Source organism: Neolamprologus brichardi, chromosome 13, assembly GCF_056152115.1.
Source record: "Neolamprologus brichardi isolate AB-2024 chromosome 13, ASM5615211v1, whole genome shotgun sequence".
NCBI classification, from domain to species: Eukaryota; Metazoa; Chordata; class Actinopteri; order Cichliformes; family Cichlidae; genus Neolamprologus; species Neolamprologus brichardi.
Window position 1 is genome coordinate 4,896,717 of NC_142116.1, and position 22,971 is coordinate 4,919,687.

At 38.8% G+C, this 22,971-nt stretch overlaps 1 protein-coding gene across 1 annotated transcript in view; it reads right to left on the reverse strand.

Moving 5' to 3' along the window:
• Positions 1-5,730: 5,730 nt before the first annotated feature.
• LOC102797119 (1-phosphatidylinositol 4,5-bisphosphate phosphodiesterase beta-1-like) overlaps positions 5,731-22,971 on the reverse strand; it is a 35,361-nt gene continuing 18,120 nt past the window's right edge. Inside the window, exons 14-32 of the mRNA XM_087850013.1 lie at positions 22,760-22,925; positions 21,435-21,490; positions 19,560-19,656; positions 17,963-18,047; positions 17,592-17,716; positions 16,765-16,919; positions 16,491-16,658; positions 16,313-16,412; positions 15,494-15,598; positions 11,996-12,108; positions 11,763-11,913; positions 11,548-11,601; positions 10,461-10,638; positions 10,064-10,196; positions 9,708-9,784; positions 7,282-7,371; positions 7,062-7,119; positions 6,802-6,888; positions 5,731-6,315 (exon numbers count right to left, since the gene is read on the reverse strand). Of these exons, the coding sequence (XP_087706139.1) occupies positions 6,163-6,315; positions 6,802-6,888; positions 7,062-7,119; positions 7,282-7,371; positions 9,708-9,784; positions 10,064-10,196; positions 10,461-10,638; positions 11,548-11,601; positions 11,763-11,913; positions 11,996-12,108; positions 15,494-15,598; positions 16,313-16,412; positions 16,491-16,658; positions 16,765-16,919; positions 17,592-17,716; positions 17,963-18,047; positions 19,560-19,656; positions 21,435-21,490; positions 22,760-22,925 (2,151 nt within the window). The 3' untranslated portion in view covers positions 5,731-6,162. The remainder of the gene's footprint in view (positions 6,316-6,801; positions 6,889-7,061; positions 7,120-7,281; positions 7,372-9,707; positions 9,785-10,063; positions 10,197-10,460; positions 10,639-11,547; positions 11,602-11,762; positions 11,914-11,995; positions 12,109-15,493; positions 15,599-16,312; positions 16,413-16,490; positions 16,659-16,764; positions 16,920-17,591; positions 17,717-17,962; positions 18,048-19,559; positions 19,657-21,434; positions 21,491-22,759; positions 22,926-22,971) is intronic.

Genomic DNA, 22,971 nt, shown 5'->3' on the forward strand with positions numbered 1-22,971 from the left:
TACTGCTGATCAAAACTGGAAAAGACAAGATTGTAAAACTGATTCTGATGCAACATTCAGATAGTCACAATGTGGTATAAACAACATTATTCAGGCCGGCGGTAGTGTCATGGTGTGGGGATATTTTCTTGGCACTCTTTGGACACCTTAGTATCAATTTAGCATCATGTAAGCTTCGCAGCTGACTTGACTACTGTTGCTGACCATGTCCATCCTTTTGTGACCAGAGTACCCATCTTCTGATGGCTGCTTCCTACAGGGAAATGTGTCATATCATCTTATATGATTTCTTAACTGTGCTCAGATGGCCTCCACAGTTACCAGATTTCAATGATAGAGCACTTCTGGGATCTGGTATAGCAGGAGTGTCTCATCGTGAATGTGCAGCCGACAAATCTCCAGCAAGTATGTTATGCTATCCTGTTAACATGGACCAAAAATATCTGAAGTATGCTCGCAGAACCCTTTTTTAATCTGCGACATGAAGAATTAAGGCAGTTCTTAAGGCAAAAAGGCGTCCAACACAGTACTAGCAAGATGTACACAATAAAATGGCCATATATTATACTGTATCACTACTGTCAAAGCTTAATTAAGCTAAATAATAAATTCATATCGAGCTGTGAGATTAAAAAAAATTCAGCAATTATGATCCAATAATAAAATACAGTTCACAAATGTTCCATTCTGCATATTGAGTATTTCAACTTAAATACTTTAGGGATGATTTTAGGACAACTGTTGCTCGATTGCTACAGGGAGATTATGACTTTTACTTAAGACAGTAAAATAAAACAAGTTAAGGGCACCAGTTAAGAGACTATTGTAAATATTTGTGCATTTCAAAAGTTGTAAATTTGGTTAACTGATAAATTTGGCAATAAATGTCTTATTACAGATCTCACAAAATTCAGTGCAACAACAACTATAAAGACACAAACAGCAACAGCAACAACAAAAAAAAGATTTGAATTCTGGTTTGAGTTTACACCTGCGTTATTGTTCTTGCTCACTAGAGGGCAGCAGAGTCATGCAGAAAACATCTGTCAGAAAATCATCTTATAAGGTTATTAAATGTTAGCTCATGTGAGACATCCATTTGGAATCACGGTTTGATTAGGGTTCAGTGTAGGTTAGCTGTATGCTCAGCGTCAGTGTTTGCTGTTTGATGGCTAATTTTGATATTTTCCGACTGCTTTTCCGAAGCAAACGAAAAACAAAACAACAAAAAAACTGTTGGATTTAAGTGAATACAAATGAAAATGTTTCCATGGTAATAAAATTATATATTTCAGGTGTTTGGTTGAATCACAAAAGCATAAAAACAACGCAAATGACATCAGGGCAAATGAAAACATACAAGAGGAAAGTTCTATTGACAAATCTTGGTCTTGACCTACAGAGCTGTGCACGGACTGACACCTGCCTACATCTTTGATCTGCTACAGCCCGATGTCCCTAGCAGGTCTTTGAGGTCATCTGATCAGGGCTTACTTGCTATAAAAAATACTAAGAGGAGGACTAAGGGTGACAGAGCTTTTGCCACTGTGGCCCCGAGACTGTGGAACTCCCACAAACCTTAAGAACTGTGGACTCAGTAGCTGTTTTTAAAAAACAACTCAAAACTCACCTTTTTAAAACTGCTTTTGGTTAATTTTTTGCCTGTTTTAGTTTTTTCTTTTTAAATCTTTTTATGACTTGTAATCTTATGTGCAGCACTTTGTGATTCTGTCTTGAAAGGTGCTATATAAATAAAAAATTTATTTATTTATAAATATGTTGCGTATATTAAGGAAACAGATAATTAAAAAGATTTTCGTAACATATGTTGTGTTTAATTAACAGTTCATGTACGGCTTGATTCAGTTCACTACATGTTTTGTTATTTAGGAAGCAGAAAGGTCATCATAGTCACATTAATCTGCTGTGACAGACTGCCGCTCAGCTCCTCCACTTTCCTCCCCCACACCTTCAGTACGGCGCCCGAAAGCTCACGTTATCCCGGCTGTGCACGCAATTACAGCAACAGCAAAGTTTTGTGAACAGGCACGATTCAGTGGGCTTGCCTTTGACGAGGCTGACAACAGCAATTACCTCCTCTCACACAGTGCCTGAACAGTGCATCTTCTCGCAACACTGTAAGTCTTCGACTGTAACGGTAGAAAAAACATTCCAAGAACACTTTGGTTTTTTTAGATCAAATATTTAATAGTCTGGTCTTAAAATAGCATTCAATTAACCCAAGAAACAATTCAACTGGTGGAGAAATCTAATACAATAAAGCATGCTCAGTATATGTGCTAAAGCACGAGGCATGTTCAACAACACATTTTTGCAGTAGAACCTCAGCCACTTTGCAAACATGAACATCCTTTAATAGACAATTTAGTGAACGATGAGGCACTCTGATGTTAGTGTGAAAAGTTATAAACTGAGTCTCTATATTGCCATGAAGACTGCAAGTGTAAGCTACCTTTATGAGGTCAGGAACAGACAGTGACCCCAGATTGTTCAGCTCAATCATGTGTGGCTTAAATTTGAAGTAAAGGTTCACGGCAAAAAAAGGTTGTTGAAAGCAGCTGAGGCCTTAGAGGAAAAAAAACCATCATGGAAAATGTTCCAACAAATATTGTTCTGGAAGATCACTATACAAAGAGGAACAAGCTCCAATCATTTTACATTTTTACAGCAAAGTAAAACTTTACAAATTATGCTGTTAAATATCATGAAAATAGCAACCGATAAACCCATACGTCATCAGAATGAGGACTACGTTATGTACATCTTTCACATTAGAACAAATAAATCATGCAGTGGCAGCAGACGTTCACATTTGACAAAGACACCTGGCCACCAAATCAGCTCTGCAGCAGCATCTGGGGGAAGTCGAGGGGGTGATTGCTGCTACTACAGTAGTCAGAAAAAATCCAAAATAGGCCGATCATAAAACTTTGTACTTACTTTATCTTTCAGTACAAATCCTTCTCACTCGTATAAACATATCTTCTACTAACAGTCTTTTAAAAATAAAAAAAAACAATGAAAAAACATATCAGTTTTACATTTTCTGCCAAAATCTCATGAATAAATACATAAAGCAGATAATGATACACACTTACTGGGAACTAGCATAATTTCTGCTAGAATAAAACACAGAGTTGTGTCAAAATCCTTATTAATGTTCAGATAATGCAGTATATGGATGAGTGTTACACACCCACACACATACAAAGAGCTGGATATTACCTTCTTGAAATATGACACATGGCAATATGTTTATATAACAGAATCCTGAAACCACAAATATGAAACTAGATGTTTATGCAACTGCATGAGGCAAAGGTTTAGGATAAGAATTACTGACAGAGGACCTACTATGCTCATATTTTTGTTCTTGTGCAAAGCTAAAGTAGCTTATTATTAAAGTAGCTAAAGTAGCTTATTTTCAGCTGTGAGTTGTGCAAAGCTAAAGTAGCTTTGCACAACTCACAGCTGAAAATAAGCCTTATTTATCTTATACTGGGCACTGTTGAAGCACTGTTGATTCATTCATCATCCTTTAAGACTTCTCTTGCTTTAAGCCTTCTGATTGTCTGGCCTTCCTAACCAAAGGATGGAAAAGCAGTTGGGACTTGCCTGAAACGGAGCGAAGAGCACAAAAAAATTATCTGAAGTCCCATTGTGACCCCTTGCACCTTTGGTCTGTGATTTCCCTACACACTCCAAACTTGTACAGAGAGAAAACATCAACCTCTGCTTCAAACTGACCTGAGTTTTGTGTGGATGGTCATTAATTGTAATGTGAGCAGGGTCTCTTTCCAGTTGAAGACTTCACAGTTTCCACTTGTAAAGGCATCTCTTCAGACGAGAAGTGGCCGTGACAGAATGCTTGTCATTTTCTTTCAAACTACATATGGCTTTAAATTATAAATTCACCTCTCAGTGAGAGACTGTCAAGACTGAATGTAATTGTAGCAACTTGAGTCAGTGGAAGGATATTTAAAGGAGAACATTCAGAACAGAACTGAACAAAGTACAATGGGAGGGAGAGCCTTCAGTTTTCAGGCCCCTCTTCTGTGGAACCAGCTTCCAGTTTGGATTCGGGAGACAGACACCATCTCTACTTTTAAGATTAGGCTTAAAACTTTCCTTTTTGCTAAAGCATATAGTTAGGGCTGGACCAGGTGACCCTGAATCCTCCCTTAGTTATGCTGCAATAGATGTAGGCTGCCGGGGGATTCCCATGATGCATTGAGTTTTTCTTTTCCAGTCACCTTTCTCACTCACTATGTATTAACAGACCTCTCTGTATTGAATCATATCTGTTATTAACCTCTGTCTCTCTTCCACAGCATGTCTTTATCCTGTCTTCCTTCTCTCACCCCAACCGGTCGCAGCAGATGGCCCCTCCCCTCCCTGAGCCTGGTTCTGCCGGAGGTTTCTTCCTGTTAAAAGGGAGTTTTTCCTTCCCACTGTCGCCAAAGTGCTTGCTCATAGGGGGTCATATGATTGTTGGGTTTTTCTCTGTATCTATGAAGCGCCTTGAGGCGACTTTTGTTGTGATTTGGCGCTATATAAATAAAATTGAATTGAACTGAACATGCAGGACTTCTTAAGCCACTAAAACAACCTTTGCACACTGCTTTAGACCAGTCACCAGATTTGTCTCCCTGCAACAGTTATAGAAATGAAAATCAAATTGAAGGATTGCAGTTGTGACACATGAGAGGAGATCCAGCGTCTGTCACAGAGGCACAAGTGCAAGAGGACAAAGCGGGACTTCCACTGGGAGATCTAAATAAAAGCATCTCTATTAAAAATTGTCCAGATGTGCACCAGAAGACTTTTAAGGGAGATCAGATAAACTTACAGCAGGTAAAGGTTTTTTATATTATGGAGTTATTGTCATCTACTTTAAAAAAAAAAATCACACCTCATCTGTATGACAGTAAACAGGGAAAAAAATCCGATTTAAAATAAATAAAATTAAATGCATTAATATCAGGATGTAGGCAGAAAAAGTAAAACATTTGCCTCTCTTGCATTTGTCCCTGACAAAATCACCAACATCCCAGCTGCAAAGCTGCTCGGAAGTCAGGCATGTAGCCTGTTGCTATATCAGTGATGCTAACCAAAAAAGAAAGAAAAGAAAGCGTTTATAATAACAGTGATAAATAAATGCATAAAAAAATACAGCATTAACTGTTGTCATGTATTAACCCCTTAAATTCTAATCTTTCTGTCTTTCTAAATAAAAGAGTTTGATCCAGATTTAGTGAGTAACAGCTTCCAACTGTGAGTTCAGCCAGCCTTGGAGTGGAGATACTTGAATTGTGAATTGCAAAATGTCTTTTTCTGTCCTTGAGAGATTTAACAAAACCCAGACGTTAGTGCTTCTGTTTTAAAAACTCTCAGCTCAAACAAATGCTACAGTGCATTTTATTCTTGGCAGCACCAGACCAAGTGTGCTGATTGTGTTTGTAAAAGCATGGCGCCGAGGACTCCAGGATGGAATTGTTCTAGCTTTGTAGTTTTTAACATTTTTGACATTGTTATAGCAGACTGGACAAGTAAAAAGGGCAAACAGCTGCTTAGAATTTGTTGAAACTTTGTTGAAAACTACATTTGTAAAGATTTATCTCCAATAAGACAGAGCCTGATGTATGTTCAGTGATCTTCAAATGATAGATAGATCAATAGATAGATAGAGATAGATAGATCGATGATAGATAGATAGATAGATAGATTGATAGATTGATAGATTGATAGATAGATAGATAGATTGATAGATTGATAGATAGATAGATAGATAGATAGATATGCAGTCATGCAGTACAAACTGTTGAGGTCTAAAATAACAGATGACAGAATAGAAGACTTAATGCAAGACTAAACCGGGTCTGATTAAACACTTGTATTAAACACACAAAGTTCATGCTAGAATGGAATAAAAAATAAATTGTTAAAGCATTCTTCCATTAAAAAGAAGTAACAGTCTATATAAACTTGATTATTTACTCTTTCGCGTCCTCTTCATCAATACTTCTTGTTATCTTTTATTCTCATGCTTTGCATTTCATTGATCTACTCCACGCTGCTTCCATTGATCCAATTGTTCTCGTTCCTCATTCCCCATCGCTCCTTCATCCTTTTTCCCCCTCTTCAGTCCTCCTCTGAAAGAGCTTCGTGTGGGGTGGAAGGTCGTGACTTGCTGTGGCCTCGAACCTCCAACTTCCTGTCCTGCAGGAAGTCGTGAATCTCTCCAGGCAAACATTGGAACTTCTCTTGAAACTCTGCCTCCACAGAGCCCTGCAGCTGGAAAACACCACACACATTCGCTTGCTCACTGAGGATAGATTGCTTTTAAAGATATTTTGTGGCTAAGGTGGGATTATGTAACGGCAGATGTAGCGAAATATAACCATGATGAGTCAGGTCCCAGTCAGAAACACCACACAAGTTTGTTAAGTTATGTCCTACAGTTGAGACAGATGGGTTGTACATTCAGAAACGCAACCAGCTGTTGTCAGCCGTTTCTGCCAACACTCGAACAGCTCCAATATGGCTGCCAGAGGCCACATTGCATCCTTTAAATGCCCCACATTGACGTCAGCGCTGCCTCTAAAGTGCGTGGGTGTGGGCAGACAGCAGCACCAGTTTGGAGCCTCGTGTACAAGAAATGTTCTTGCCAAGCAGTGCATTTGAGCATGAAGCTTGCAAAGTGGTCGGTGGCAGATTTCACCGACTTTGGCTAAAAATAAATGAACTTAATTGGGGACAGAAAGAGAAACTCGTATTTACCTTTGGCTTCTGGTCTTGTATCTCTTGCAGGAGATCATTGTGTTGCTCCACCAGCTGCTCGTGGCGCTTTGCCTGAGTCTCCTCAAGCTGAGGATAAACACACAGACACACAGTTTTATGGAGCATTTTATGATTGCAGAAAGACAGAGTTGCACTAAATGGGGAGAGTGTTGCAGCCATAAAATTTTCATAATTGTCTCTTTGGAATTCACTTTATGGAAAGGCCCATAAAAATTCCTTTAACCTCATCTGCTGCTCACCCTTTTAATGTTCTGGACGACTTCATTGACGTAGGACTTATTGATCTCAATCTTCTCCCTGGGAACATAGAGACAGATGGATTGACATTGATTGGCTCTGAGATAAATATTTTTCTCTTCTAATGAGACTAGATCAGTGGATCAGTGCATGAAGCAGATGAGCAAGCTACAGCAGCTAGATAAATAGTGAAATGTGTGCGCGTGTGCTTATAGATCGTACTCCTCAGCCAGATGTTTCTCTTTGGTCTTTGCTTGGTTGATCTTCTCTGTTCTCCTTCGATCCATCTGCTTCTTCAGCTCTTTTTTCTCCCTACAGAAGCAGAAAGAAAGATTAGAGCAAATGTTTGGGGAAAAACATGGTATTACGTTTTTAGAAGTGCACTGGGTAAAAGTCTGGCTCATAGTATCTTTTGAAGAACAGCTGAAATAAGATAGGGTATATATAAAGTATCACGTACTTTAAAAAGACATCTTTAGCGAGGCTAAAAATCCAGAGCCATCTTGGTAACTCTCCCTGGCAATTATTTGGGCCGGTATTTGAAGAATTGCCCAGATGATGCTCTCCAATGTGTTGTTCTCTATTGTTAACCTTATTTTAATTGTCACTACAATGTAAAAACTGAAAGCATAGAATTACCACTTGAATCTGATTCAAACTAAAAGCTTTTTTTCTTTATATTTTTTATATAACAGAAGCCATGGTTTTACCATCATGGCTTCTGTTGTGGAATTCACGTCTAATTTTTGCTTCCAGTGGAGTTGCCAATAGAAAATGTGGAGGTCAAAACGATCTTTCATGCCTCACACTGCAGGCTTACTTGTTGCAGAGTATTTAAAAGTAGAATGGGAGGGAGAGCCTTCATTTCCCCTCCTCAGTGGAACCAGCTTCTAATTTGGTTTTTGGAGACAGACACTATCTCTACTTTTAAGATTAGGCTTAATCTTAACTAGATAAATACCTAAGATTAAGCCTTAGCTAATCTTAGCTAGGTTTTCCTTTTTGCTAAAGCATATAGTTAGGGCTGGACCAGGTGACCCTGAATCCTCCCTTAGTTATGCTGCAATAGACGTAGGCTGCCGGGGATTCCCATGATGCATTGAGTTTTTCCTTTCCAGTCACCTTTCTCACTCACTATGTGTTAATAGACCTCTCTGCATTGAATCATATCTGTTATTAACCTCTGTCTCTCTTCCACAGCATGTCTTTATCCTGTTTTCCTTCTCTCACCCCAACCGGTCGCAGCAGATGGCCCCGCCCCTCCCTGAGCCTGGTTTCTTCCTGTTAAAAGGGAGTTTTTCCTTCCCACTTACAATCTAAAGTGCCTTGAGGCGACTGTTGTTGTGATTGGTGCTGTATAAATAAAACTGAATTGAACTGAATTATTAAATCACCTTCAATTAGCTCTAGGAGCCATTTAAGCATTTCAAGGTAACTGCCTATAATTTTAAGCTGTTAAATGCATGCTTTGTCTGTTTTTCTTCCAACATTTAATATGATAACACTAGGAGAATTTCTACATTAATTTCAATATAAAAAAAAAAATAATATTGCAGATCATTAGTTTCATGTTTTACAATATAAATATTTCTCAAAATGCTGGCAGTAGATATATGTTGTCATAATTAGGTGTCAAAACAGTGATTATGATTTCATTTGAAAAATAAAATATGCTTATGTGAAAATGTGCCTGATAAATAAATAAATGACATGTTTTATTTACTGGAATATGCAAATACATCCAAACAGGAACACTTCCAGAAATCAGTGTCTGTGAACACTGTGGAGTTGCTGTGCCATCCACAAATGCAGGTTAAAGCTCTATCACACAATGGAGAATCCATATGTGAACATAATCCAGAAATGTTGCTGCCAAAACTCATTTAGGCAAACTGGAAACCTGTTTGAGAACAATTTGAGATTTTCTTTTGGAAAACATGGAAACTAAAATGGAGTGGAACCATCTGGCTTGTTATCAGCACTCATTTAGAAGTCTGGACTTGGCAGTTTGCACATCTGGAAGGGCACCATCAGTGCTGAAAGGTATATACAGATTTTTATGGAAATATACATTCCCATGCAGATGATGCTGTTTTTCAGGGAAAGCCTTGCTGATTTCAGCAAGAGAATGCAAATGCAACTATTGTGACAGCCTGGCTTTGTGCTGGAAGAATCCAAAGCTGAACTGCAGTCCAGACCTTGTTTTAAAAAATAAGAAAACAGACCATTGTTAAAAAAAGTAGGAGATGCTACACAGTAGTAAACACACCCCATTTTTTTCAAAATGAACTCTTAGCCCCCTGAAAGCCTACTAGTAGTTATCCGTGCAGCTCTTTTCTGAGCCGAGTTGTTTGCATCAGAGGGAGGACGGTTTCTAGCGGTTGTCAAACCACATCTTTATTCGTATATACCGACGCATCCAAACTTGTCATTAAGTGTAAAGGGGAGGTTGTCAAATTTTGTCTTTATGGTATAAAGACCATAAAGAATGGCACCATGCCCTGCAAAAATCCAACCTGCTGTTGCCCGAAGCAGCTCAGAGGGAATGCTCTGCAAGCTACTGCTGTTATGAAAATAACTCTAACACCATGTGGAATTCCTCTGAGCTTAAAGACCCGTGAGACTTCAGTCACAGATTTTTATCTCACTTGTCACAGATGTCTTTGAGCTTCTTCATCTGGGTGTTGTGACTCTCCTCAGCCAGACTGGTCAGCCGCTCCGTCAGCTGGAGGGAACAAAGACACTGGTTCACACAAATACATTTTACAGACATGCTCAAAACTGAAGGCGCTAACTTAACACAGAGCCTGTCAAACATCATTCTTATTGCTATACAACCTGGGGGGGAGAGACTTTCTGTCATGCCAATCATAGCGTGATACTTATTAGCAATTTGTCTTTTGGGGGAAGATGTTATTATGAGTTTCCCTTGTCAATAATACTTCAATCAAAAGTGAAGAAACTATTTTTTTTTGTTTTAAAAGTTTGTTTTGTTAGATTTTACCGTTTTAATGTGTTCTCTCTGCAGATATTTCTGACTATAGTACTGTTCCTGCCTCAGAGCCAGGAGCTGCTGATGCTGCTCTTCTCTCAGCTGCTGCAGACGGTCGTCCTTCTCGCTGTCCGAGTTTGAACTCCTGACGAGGGCAAATCGAAGATTTTAAAATGAAACACTTTCCCCTCTCTTTCACGGTAAAATAACAGGTGTTATTTCAATATGATAAGAGAAAAAATGTTATAAAAAAACACAAACATAACGTGTCTGTGTGTGTCAGAGTTATTACAACTTTAAAATGTATAATTATTTTTCTCTTTTTTTTCATTTTGACTTTGTAATTTTCAATTCAGTTTAGTTTTTGTTAGTTTTATTTTATTCACTATAATAACGTTGGTGTGCGTACCTGTTCTTGCTGCATTGTCTTGCTGTCTTCTTGTACTTATTGTTGAACTCTCGGAGCAGCTCTGACGTTTTCTTCTGGTGTCTCCTCACTAACTCCTTCAGCTCTTTAAACTGGCGTCTCTGCTCCTTCTGGTAAACTTTGGACTGCTGCAGATTCTCCAAAGTGCACACTGGGACATCTGTTACCATATGTGATCACAGATCATACAGTGTATGATTAGTTTGTGTTAAAACATTGTTTTTTGTAATTCAGTTCAGTGAGTGTATGCCTGCTGGAATTAAGTCAAAGGCTGCCTCTATTGTTAAATAAACGCACCGCTCATCATTAAGAGTCCTGCAACTGGGTCCTCATTCCCCACTTCCCACGGTCTGCCGCACAGACCGTGACAACTGAAGTATTTCATAATGTCATTCAAAGTACACAATGCACACATTTTTAGTCATGTACAAAAAGATTTCCAAGCCTTGCTGCTACAAAAAGGATACAGAATTTCTTTTAATACAAAAACCCTAAAGTTTATTAGCTATAAGCACACACTGATGATTATACTCGCAAAATACAAATACTCCAGTACACCGTCTCTGTAAAGGCTCTGTGTAAACATGAAAACCACGATGAGTGACTGAGAAACCAAGTAACACTTCATGTTGTCAACCAAAAGGAAATCACACCTTAAAGTACACCACACTTTATAAATAAAACGAATAAATAAATAAATAAATAAACAAAATAAAAAATGATGCCATTCATGTTAATGACTGTGATCATATACTTAGTAGGAATGTATTTCCTGAGATCATAAATCAATAAAGTTAATTTTCCCTGCTTCTATGAAAACAGACTTCTTCTGCAAGCCTTTAGAAAAATCACAGGTTTAAGACACGCATGGATTGGCTTCACTTTTCAGACCTAGTCCTAGACTCACCTTTATATAAACATATATAATACACGATATTTATTTAAGATACACTCAGTGCAAATTTTGCTCTTAATTATTTTTTAAATTTGCTATCATTGAATCACACTTTCAGACCAACCCAGAGAATTAAAATAAGAAATCTTAATGTGTAATTATGTAAATACTGACCTATCAAAACACTTAAAACCAGGTCTTCAGTCTTGGCTGCTGGTTTGGCTGCATCTAAAATATAGAAAAGAGAAAATCCACACTAACTCAATAAAAAAGTAAATTTAGTATTTGTTTTGTTAAACGTATTACCATTAGAATATCTTCAGTTCACTTTTATCAGTTGTTTAATATTTGAATTAGTGTGTGCATCTTCACTTGCAAGTACAAACTACCTGTCGTGGCTGCCTGTTGATTGGCTGCAGAAGCTTTGGGTGTGGTGGCGATGGGGGTGTGGCCCGGTGGGCCAGAGGCCGGGCTAAGCCCGTTTTCTAGTGGAGCTGATTTCAGATCAGTCTTACGCTCTGCACAGCTTTCAGTCTCCTCCTGGAAATCAATACCAAGACCTTTTACAGCCAAACTTTTAGCTCACGAGACAAAGAATGAATAGGATCGAAGCAGGTCTGACCTCAGTCTGCGTGTCCTCCTCGCCATCCTCCAGAGTCAGAGCTGCCAGCTGTTTAGATCTTTGCTCCAGAAGGTTGACATAGCGAATAGGGTTCGATAGAGCCTCGATTACATCTAGAAGAAATATGAACAAACACATACAGAGCTGATGGCATTGCATTGAGGACTAGGGATGGGTATCGAAAACCGGTTCTTGTTGAGAACCGGTTCCCACTGTTTCAATTCCTTGGAATCGTTTGCCATTTTTGCAAACGATTCCCTTATCGATTCCAGTCGCCCCGAATGACGTCACCACGTTGCGGAGCGTCATTTACCTGGCAGGAAACATGGCGGCTCAAACGCTAAAAAGTTTGGTTCTACTTTACGAGAACGGATGACAACAGGGCAACTTGCAATACTTGCAAAGTAGATATTTAATTTAAGGGAGCAAACACTACGAATATGCAAAAGCATTTGCTCACAAAACACACGATGACCTTAAATGAATGTCGTGTTTTTAATTCCGCTCCGGACTCGTGAATCTCAACCCAGCAGCAGCGGTAACGTTTGCACGTCCTCTCCCGTTAATGCGGCAGGTAAATAATCAACTAACAGTGCATATTATGTTAGCGCGATCTGTCTTATTACAAAACCTGCCATTACTGTGTGTTTAGGTGACCATGATGAGAGACAGAGTCTGGCTCAGATGCTGGCAGTTCTTGCTACAGTCTACCGGTAGCGTCTCCTTTCAGGCCAGGATAGACGAACGTCACCGAGCAGTGACTAAGTTTGTGGTAAAAGGCTTGCACCCATTTGCCACGGCAGATGCCCCGATTTTCGGTAAGTGAATGTGTTTAATTGTAGGCAGGGACATTATTGGATATTCTTGTGTAATTGCTACAAAAGAATATTTATTTTATTATTTTACATTCACAATTTTTTTTTCCTGGGGTCCCTGTGACACCCCATTGAAGAGCCGTAGGTTGGATCTGTTAAGATCTCACTGTTGGGTTTGTAAGGCCATGTTACTCCTAAATTTCTATCTTGTTCAAAGAGAAGATATAAAACAAAGATCTAAGCTAATTGACCTTAGTGTTCTCCTTTTTAAAAAAAAAATAATCGATAAGAGAATCGATAAAGAATCGAATCGTTAAACAGAATCGAAAATGGAATCGGAATCGAGAAAATCTTATCAATACCCATCCCTATTGAGGACTATGTGGACATCATGAATATGGTTATGTGCATGTGACCATATCAGTTTGACTAACATGTAGCAGTTATTTAAAACAGGAAGAAGTCATAGTTTTTGTGTACACATATGAAGATAAAAATTGAAATGCTAAAACCAAAATCAAGTGAATAAATAAAAGACCAAAATAAATAAATACATTTTCCACTGAATGCACCAGAAATATTAAAAATACACGCAAACATTTTTAATTTTAATTGGACGTAAGGCAGGCATCCTTTATGTATCAGATTTATTTGACTGTGGGACTAAATGCTTTTTAAGCTTTGATAAAATTGTGGAGTTATATAAGTTGCAGCGTAATCAATTCTGGAGATATGTGGTGGTGGTCAGAGGGCCCGGTGGCGCCAATGTCCGGCAGTCTCGCCTCTGTCAGTGCGCCCCAGGGCAGCTGTGGCTACAACATAGCTTGCCATTGCCAGTGTGTGAATGTGTGTATGACTGAATGTAGTGTAAAGCGCTTTGGGGTCCTTAGGGACTGAGTAAAAGCACTATACAAATGCAGACCATTTACCATTTATATGTCCAAATACATAGTTCATTATCGAAGTGGCTGGGAACCCCCTTGAGTTGTCCTGTGGGCAGCCCTGTGGAAGTCCTGCTCTCAAGATCATCCTTGGGTAAAGGTATTACCTCTAAGATTTATCATTTATTGCAAGAACGGTCAGCTGACCCTCTCCTTAAAGTTAAGGGCTACTGGGCCCAGGACGTGGCATTGGACATATCTTCAGTTGAATGGGATTCATGTTTTCAAAATGTTAATACTATGTATAAAGAAACAGGCAGTAGATTTATTCAACTTAAGATAATCCATAAGTGACATCGAACACCGCAACAATTGTATAAATGGAACGTGGCCTCTACGGACGAATGTTGGAGATGTGATAATCAAAATGCTTCGATTTTACATATCTTATGGAGCTGTTCGGCACTTTGGGATTGGTGGGAAAACATAATGGAGGTAATTTTCAGTGTTTTAAAAAGGAGATTTGGTATCTCACCAAAACTGTCCATACTTGGTATAACCACAGAACTTTCTGATGGAGATTTTTCCAGGTATACAAAAAGATGGATTATTCTGGCTCTTACTACGGCCAAACGGGTCCTGCTAAGACATTGGCGGAAAAAGAACCCCCCTCCCTATGAAGAGTGGCTAATGGCAATGGCTAAGTTGGCGTCTTATGAAAAAGTGACTTATGGTTTATTAGACAAATTGCATCAATACGATTGTATTTGGTCCCCCTTTACAAGCTGGCTTTCTCTAACTTGAAGAACAGAGGAGTAATGACAGAGTGGTGGTGTGGGGATTGGTGTGTTTTTTGGGGTTATTTTTTTGTTTGTTTTGTTTTGTTTTTTAAATTATTTATTTATGTATTTATCTTTAAGTTCTGTTATTGAAGTTTAAAATGAAATAAATAAAAAAAAAATTTATGATAAAAAAAAATACACGCAAACATGAATTAATTTATAAAAATATTTAACTTTGTATTAATTCCCCTATTTATTTACATCCTTGTGTAATTTTCATTTTTTTCACCATTTTTATTTAATAATTTTGGCAATTTACATGGATTTATGTTGATTTTTTGTTACTGTATTTCTTTCCATTTGCCAAATTATGCAAATTATGAGTAAGTGGATGAAGAGCATATGTAATGGGGTCCTTTCTTTCTTTACGGTATCAGAAGAATAGCAGTACTAATGTTTATTTATGTGATTTGTATTTATGTGATGTGATCTGTGATTTTGTCATTAAACAAACAAACAAACAAACAAAGCTTCCTCACTGCACTCTGGACTTTAAATGCATAAACAATGTTCTGAAAGCTCTTCAGCTGATGATCAAATAAAAATATTTTAGCCGTTTAAGACACTTGTGCTCAATCATGTGGGTGAGACATTAAAATAATAAAACCTTTATTCTATTGAGCCAATGAATATGCTCAAGAGATTTACTGCAAGGAGTGTGTTTCTGCTAATGGACGAGCCAAATAGACGCAAAAACAGGAGCCCACTTCGACCATGATTGGTCATGATATGTCCTGTAGGTGGCACTACAGAGCTTGGAATCCTACATGTGTTGAAAAACTGTCACAACAGTGGATACCTTTGCTGTAAGCCACCTTGCATAAATAAAGACACTGCCCTTTCCCCCATGTTCTTTTATGTGATACTTGGCTTTGTTATGAAAACAAAAAAACATGAGAAAAATCAGTTAGTGTGGCTATTTGGTTCTGTGATGCCATTAAACAGTCCAGAAGTTTGTACCAGCAAATGTATCTGGGACGTAGTCTTTGACTTCAATGTAGACGAACACAGCTGGCAGAATCAGAGACTGGTTTTTCTCATTCCTCAAGCCGATGTAACGATAACCTGCAGAGTAACAGATGCAACAGTCATCTGGTTCATGTAGACAGATAAATATTTAATGCAATGCACAAAACCCCGGCAATAAAGTTAGTTGGCAGTAAGAAAAGCTAAGTGTTTTCAGACCAAGCATGAGTGAAGTCAAACTACACAGAAAAAAACTTATTTAGTTCACATTGTTTGTGCCTCTGCAATCTGATCACACAACATGAAGTCTGAACATAAAAGTCAGGATGTTTCCCGGGAGGTAAGGTAAGTAGAAAAATCTAGAGCCCCAAAATATGATCAATGACACAAACATCAACGTCTGTACAGTCTCCACAAGCACGAAAAGCCAAAGAAATATTTATGTATGAATCTTTCGTGATAGGTGCCGTAAAACATCTACACGTATAAAAAATGCTGATTTTTATTCTCTGTGACTTTTATTTTATCATCAGTTCATTTCCTGGGAGTTTGGACAGTTATTGTCTGCTAAGCTTTATGACATATTGCTGTCTTTGTACAAGGAAAACACAATAAACTCCATAAGAAACATGGAGAAGAAAAACTTCAATACAAACTAGTGAACCCATAGAAACTCAAGCACACTCAAAGAAATCTCTAAGAGGTGTAGTTAGTAATAGCAGTCAGCACTAAAGATACAAAAAGGTCCGTATCTGATAGATAAATACTTTAACATTTAACACCAGGGTGAGAATCAAAGGTTGAAATGAATACCTGGCCTAATGGCAGACACCGGAATAATTCGATGACCAATAAACTTCCCTCCTTCTTCAAAGGCACCAATTCTCAGTGAGGCCAGGGTAGGAAGAATCACCTGTGAAAAGATTTGTCACAGTCACACTGTTGATAGGCTAATTAGTATGCACAGGTAAGACATCTCCCTGTAACGCACCTTTTTGAATACAATCGGCTCTTCGTCCCACACTGGATTGACGGCATTGTTGTTCTGAGACGTTTTGGTCTTCAGAGCTTTCCGCCGAGTGTCTGCAGGGAGTCCGAACATCTCCACCTCCACATACACCCCCACTCTCCGCTCAGTCAGGAACTGGCCTGAAATGACCTGAAACACAGAGGATTCACTTGCATTTGTTTAAACATATACAGGAAGATACAACAAGAGTTATACCAATAGAGACTGTTTAAATAAGAAAGCACTGTGAATATACCTTCACAGAGAGGGTGTTAGCTACAATGCCATCTACTGTGTTTTCCGTAAAAGGGTCAAAGTGTTTGTCTGGGCGCCTCATGAACTCAGGCTTCAACCTGTAGCCGCTCCGACCGTTGTACTCGAACATAAAGAGATTCAGCTGCATGGACAAATCTGCAACAGAAAATTGAAGTTTAGCATCACAAAGGCTTAAAGCACCAGTTTGAGTTTGAGCTGTACAGCTGCACTCTGGTTGTTGCACAAAAGAGCAGCAAAGTGGAATGTGTTATTTTGGGGAATCAGTGGCTTCTGAAGTACATTTCCAGCTGATCTGACTCTAAACAAGGGTAAGTGGTTAACAAATGAGTACATGCAAAGCCTGGATAGCCTTGGAAAGACTATCTCCCTTAATTTAAAATGCACTAAAAAGTGGGGGAAATCTTGAGTGCTTTCTTTTACTAAGGCAGAAGCATTATAAGGCAGAGACATGGCACTCAAAAGAAACCTAAATGGGAGAATTCTGCAATTCCAAAAATGGCATTTCCTCTAAAAAGTCAATAATGACATTTCTTCATGACAGTCAACGGTGGCACATAAAAGTCGCAATCTTCCAGTGCACAGTAGAGGTTTAATGTGGATTAGCACAGCAATTGTTCAAGATCTCTGTAGGGATGAGTCAGAGATTAACCGTTATGTTCGTGGCTCCATTTATTCAGATTAGTCTTTTAACATGGAATTGGCCAATGGGCTTTCCATGATAGGAGACTTGCTTGTGGGAGGACTTTTATTAAAGGTCCTTAAATGCACCTTTTACAAAAAAAATAAGAAAAAGAAAAAATAGTTTACCAATAGTTTGGTAGTTTAGAGCCACCAGTTGACATCCTGCGTTCCAGAAGAGTTGAGGCATAAAATTTGATGAATCCACTCTGGTTCCTTTTGGGTAGATACGACTCAGCTGAGATTTATTATATCTGGTTAACAGAAGGTTAAGGACCATTATTTCATTAGTAGTGCTAACATATACATTCATGTAAAATGTATTGTACTGAAACTGCTGGTATAGAAGCTGATGAAGTGAAAACTTTATCAGGACTTACTGAGTTACAAAGATTTCTGGAGGTTAACAGAAAAAAAGGAAGCAAAAGTGAGAAATCAATGAAAAATAAAGTGATGGTGCCTTGGTGTGATGTAACTGCGGTAACTGTTGCCAAGGATACTCTACAAACTCCACTGGTGACTTTGTGAGATGCTCCAACGCTTTGGTCTCCACAAAAGACGACATGTGGTAACAGCGGGCTGCCTCTACACAAACACGCACAAAAACGAGAACACACGCATTTCTGAGCAATTAGTTTGGTTTCAAACTTCCTGCATCTACAGAAAGTTAACAAATTGAAGGGATTGGATGAAGCCATTGGTCTCTATGTGGGGATCTGGTGGCTCAGTTATTTTGTGGGGGCCACTTTACTGACACGTTTTTGCTCTTTTAGAGGGACGTGTCAGTGTAAGTGTCTGAGTAATTACCTTTATCCTGCAATTAAAGGTGCCTCTTCCAAGAGGACAAAGTGTTCACTGAATGGTTTGATGAGAATTAATATGATGTAAATCCTGTGCTATGAGCTTCACAGTCACCAGATCTTAACCAAACTGATAAATTATAGGAGGACTGAGGTGTTAAGTGCTCAACATGACTGTGTATAGATGCGATTGCAGAGCTTTGCAGATATGAGCTGCAGGTCTGTAGGGCAGTGTCAAAATATGTGGCACAACCATAAATATTGCCTACTTTTGCTTATGACTGGCTGGCTAGTTCACCGAGAGAAAGACGTTTTGTTTGATTTTTTTAAAAAAGTTTTTATATTATATTATGGCAATTTGTTTCTCCCTTTGAGGGACTGTTTTCAACAGATTCATCCATGTGTTTTATTACTGGCATCAAGCTACGCACTGGTAGCTCAGTTTTATTCACACAGCAGTTACATTTTATATTGTAAAGAAAAACATCAGTATCTACAAGAAAAGCCTACAATTAGATGGCCCCCTGTGAGCAAGCACCTGGCAACAGTGGGAGGGAAAAAGTCCTTTTTAACAGGAAGAAACCTGTGGCAGAACCCAGCTCAGGGAGGCGAGAAAAGAGATAAAATAGAAAGAATGAAAAGAGGAGACAGACAAAGAGAAGAGAAGGAAGAAGTCGCACAATCACTCTCTCTGCACAGCCACAGACCCACACGCATAAACAACAACATGGGACAGTGAATCCTGATTTACACAACTCTCTCCACCACCATCGCCTAAACACCAAATGAGGATCTATCTTCTGGGAATTATGTTGTTCCATTCTTCCAGTAGAGTTTCAGAGACTTCAAAGATCTACAACCCAGTTGGATCAGATATTCAGGGGTTTTCAATTTGCTAGCTCCCTATGCCAAACTCATAACATGAGCATAGTGCAGGTAACTATGGGCTGGGATCATGTGACCTGCCTATTGAAAGCTCTAATTAGGTTGAATTCAAGCAGTCAAAACACATTTGGCCCTGAATATCTCCTGCTGTGTGTAAAACATTGATCTGATCCCCTCTTCACACGTTATCATCTATTAAAACTGATTAAGTCACTTTGTGTTGAGTTTTCCTTTCATTTGTCACCTGACTTTACTTTAGATACCACTTTTAATAAAAAAAAAAAATCTCTCAGTTAATCTCACACCCTATTTCGTGAACACAGTGAAGGCCAAACTTATGCATTATATCATTTATATTGACTTACAGTGGATATCACCACAAAATAACAGATCTCTAGTGAGCTTTTCTTACTCTTGGAGGCTTCAAAGGAGTTGAACTTGGTGGGCTGGACGTAGTTAACCAGAGTTGACATTTCCTCTGTTGCCACTGCTTCCCGCTCAGCTGAGCCCTGCAATAAACGACAGAAGGAATAAAGTATAAGCGTCACACATCCAAAGCCTAGTTTCAAAGAGATGAGATACATCTTTTTCCATAACATCTGGAGGGAACAGCAGCTGTCATTTCAAGCAGACATTTTCATTGTTTGCAGTCCTGCATTTCTCTACACAGCACTTAGTAACAAAAAGAATGGCAGCAGCAACAGAATCTGACAGCAAACATTAATACCAACACAACAATAAAAATATACAGCAAAGTGAAATCCATCGACTTTTTAAACACAAATACACAAACACTTGTGCACGCACTCTATGTCCGACCTGCTTTTCATTTCATTTTTTGTTTATTATCCTGCTGCTTTTTGTTGTGCTTTTTTATTTGTTTCAACCTTTCACTCTCGTCTGTGTAATGGATTCTGTCTTTCTGTCTCAACACCTAACGCACTTGTGTATTTGATATCTCTTGCCACATTATGTCTCTTCTACTTTTATTCATTTACATTCAGCATCATCTGAAACTTAAAGGGGAACTCTGACATCAAACGCATATCAAAGACTGTTTACAGCTCCTGGGGAGTAGTTTAAAACAAAGTGAAAAACACACACGTTATATAAAACCTCTGGTGGCTCTAAAAAGAGTTGCATAAAATCTGATAAATGGCCTTAGGTGATTTCACTCAAGACAGCGAGTTTAAAAGTTAGAAAGAAGGGAGCTTACCAGACCTCTGAAGCCAGCTGATCACCATTGCTCAAGGCTACATTAACTTTTGATACATGCAGTGCAATAAATTCCCCAGTAGCAAAGATAGAGGTAGAACAAAGTATATTTAGATGCATATATTTAGATATATGTTATAATCTATAACATATATAGAGCTGTCAAAGCTCCTCATTAATGGTACTAAAGGGTACATTAGGGGTACTAAAACAATATCAAACAGGTGATTTTGTATTTTCTTTTGCAGTGAGGTGCTGTGTGTGCACAGCACGATCTCGTCTTCTATAAAAATTAATAATTACTGCAACAAAACCTTTTTGTGATGCCAAAGCTTGGAGGAAAGCGCAACTAAAAAGGCTTTTAAATGCATATTTAATGCCGTTAAATGGTTTGTTTTACTGGAAAGCAGGATGTTTCCTAAATCTATTTCCTCTGTGCTGTACTTTGTTATAATTTAATGCAGATACACAGAAAGAATAAAAGCTGAGAGAGCAGCACTAAGAACCTATCACAGAGTGGGCATTAACAGCAACAGATATGAATCTGTCTGGGATGAAAGTGGGTTGCAAAGGGGCTTGCAGATATGCAGAAATTGTGGGCAGGCTGAAGCAACTACAGTTGCACTATGATATCACAATACAATGGCTGGTCAACTGCAGTGATTTTGTGGGAGCAACATTAGTATGATGCTCTAGCAAAACCAACATCCTGGTATCAGACAGTCAGATAAAATGATAGTAAAGTAATGCTACATAAGTGCAGTCACCTTATTAACAAAAACTGTGAAAACAGAGGAAAATGCACGAATGGTACAGATACGGAATACACCGCTGGAGAGACAACAGCAAAAATAAAGCACAAGCAACAGCAAAAAAAAAGCAAAAAAAAAGCAAGTGTTCACAACAACCCACAACAACAACAATATTCAGGGTTCAGAACAAGATTAACAATGACAATGGCTTAAAGAATAAACAGCAAAACCATGGAAATAAACAGCACTTGTAAACATTAACGAATGGCGACAGCAGTGAGGGTGACCCTCTGTCAGCTCTGTTCGATGTCACCACTGACCTTTTTACCATCATCATCTTCATCATCATCATCTTCCTCACTCTCAGCTTCCATCTCTGTTAAAATTAAACAAGTCTTCATCATCTCTTCATCTCTTTGTCTTTTTTTTTTTTTCAGATATAAACGGCCAGAATAACACAGTTATTCAGCTGACACAAGAACAGGATTTGCATTCTGCTTTTCAAGCAGAATGCAAATAAAATAACCTCACATAAATACTTCAGTTTAATGAGATGTGTCCTAAAGCTGGTGAAAAGAGCTAGAGACTGATAAAAGTATTCACTGGAGGAAACTTAGCCTGTGAACTGCTAATCAGGTGTGATTGATATAATCATCCAGGAATTATCCATTAACATGACTGTTTGGTAGCAATTTAGCATATGCCTGAGAGCAAGGACTACAGATTTTCTCCTGAGCTGTACAATAAAATCTGTGCACAAATAAACTAATGATAGATAATCATGCACAGCATCTGAGAAACACATGACAAAGGCAAATTTGTGCACCAAAGAGCAGAATATAAACCAAGCAGATAGTGGAAGGAGTTTAAACAGCCCTGTGCTTTAACTTCTCTGGTGCTGATTATTCAGCCCACACAGGCAGTCGTTGTCAAGGGTCACGGCCACTGTATGAGCATGGACTTCAGTAAAGATGCTGGTCTGATCTTCATTCACGGTTGTGCTCTCAATTGCTGTCCTGTTTTCAGAATCTGCATGTCAAACATGTCAATAAGGCTCCCTTATTTCCCTCTGCTCTGCTATTTAATTGCTGAAAAGAGCTTCAGACCTCATCTGGGATGTCCTGCTCATTAAGCATCCCTGATGAGGTGGAGTAGATAATACTTTGGGCCAAAGGATTTTACAAAAAGTCATGATGGAAATTGTGGTTTAAAGAAATGTGCTGTCCTCTGATAGTGACCTTTCAGAAAACGAAACACTACAAAATGATTTGGGGCAGTAATCACATTATTTTTCCTGGGTCTTTAAAGCAAATTTGTCAGGGACAGTGCTGAAGCTCCAGCCACTGCGCCTTTTTCCAATGATGCTGATTACCCGATGACTCATGTTTGTGAGGACATACGCCTGCTGAATGTGAAAACACTTTGAAAGACACACAGTGAAAGCGTTTTTTTGGACATCTGATGCCCTTAAGTTACAGCCGGAATCTGCCTGGGTTTTTAACATTTCTCCAGCCACGTGCAGCTGTCGAAACCACAGAAGAATTTACTGTCTGTCGTATTTTTTTTACACAAAGGCTGTCGCAGTTGAATACATTTCACTTGGATTTCTGGGCTGAAAAAAAGTCCTTTTGTCTTTGTGTCTTACCTCCTGTGTTGTTGCTAGGAGACACTGGTTCATTGCTCTGATTGGCAGGTTGGTCCGTCAGTCTCTTTGTGTCTGTGTTATTGGAAGGTTTGTGGGATTTCTTGTTCTTGATGAGAATTTTGCCCATTAGCTCCTGAGGACTGGGCAGAGGGACACCTGGCTCCAGCTGCAAATAAACACAATAGAAGAGAAAACAAAGACAGAAAAGAGAG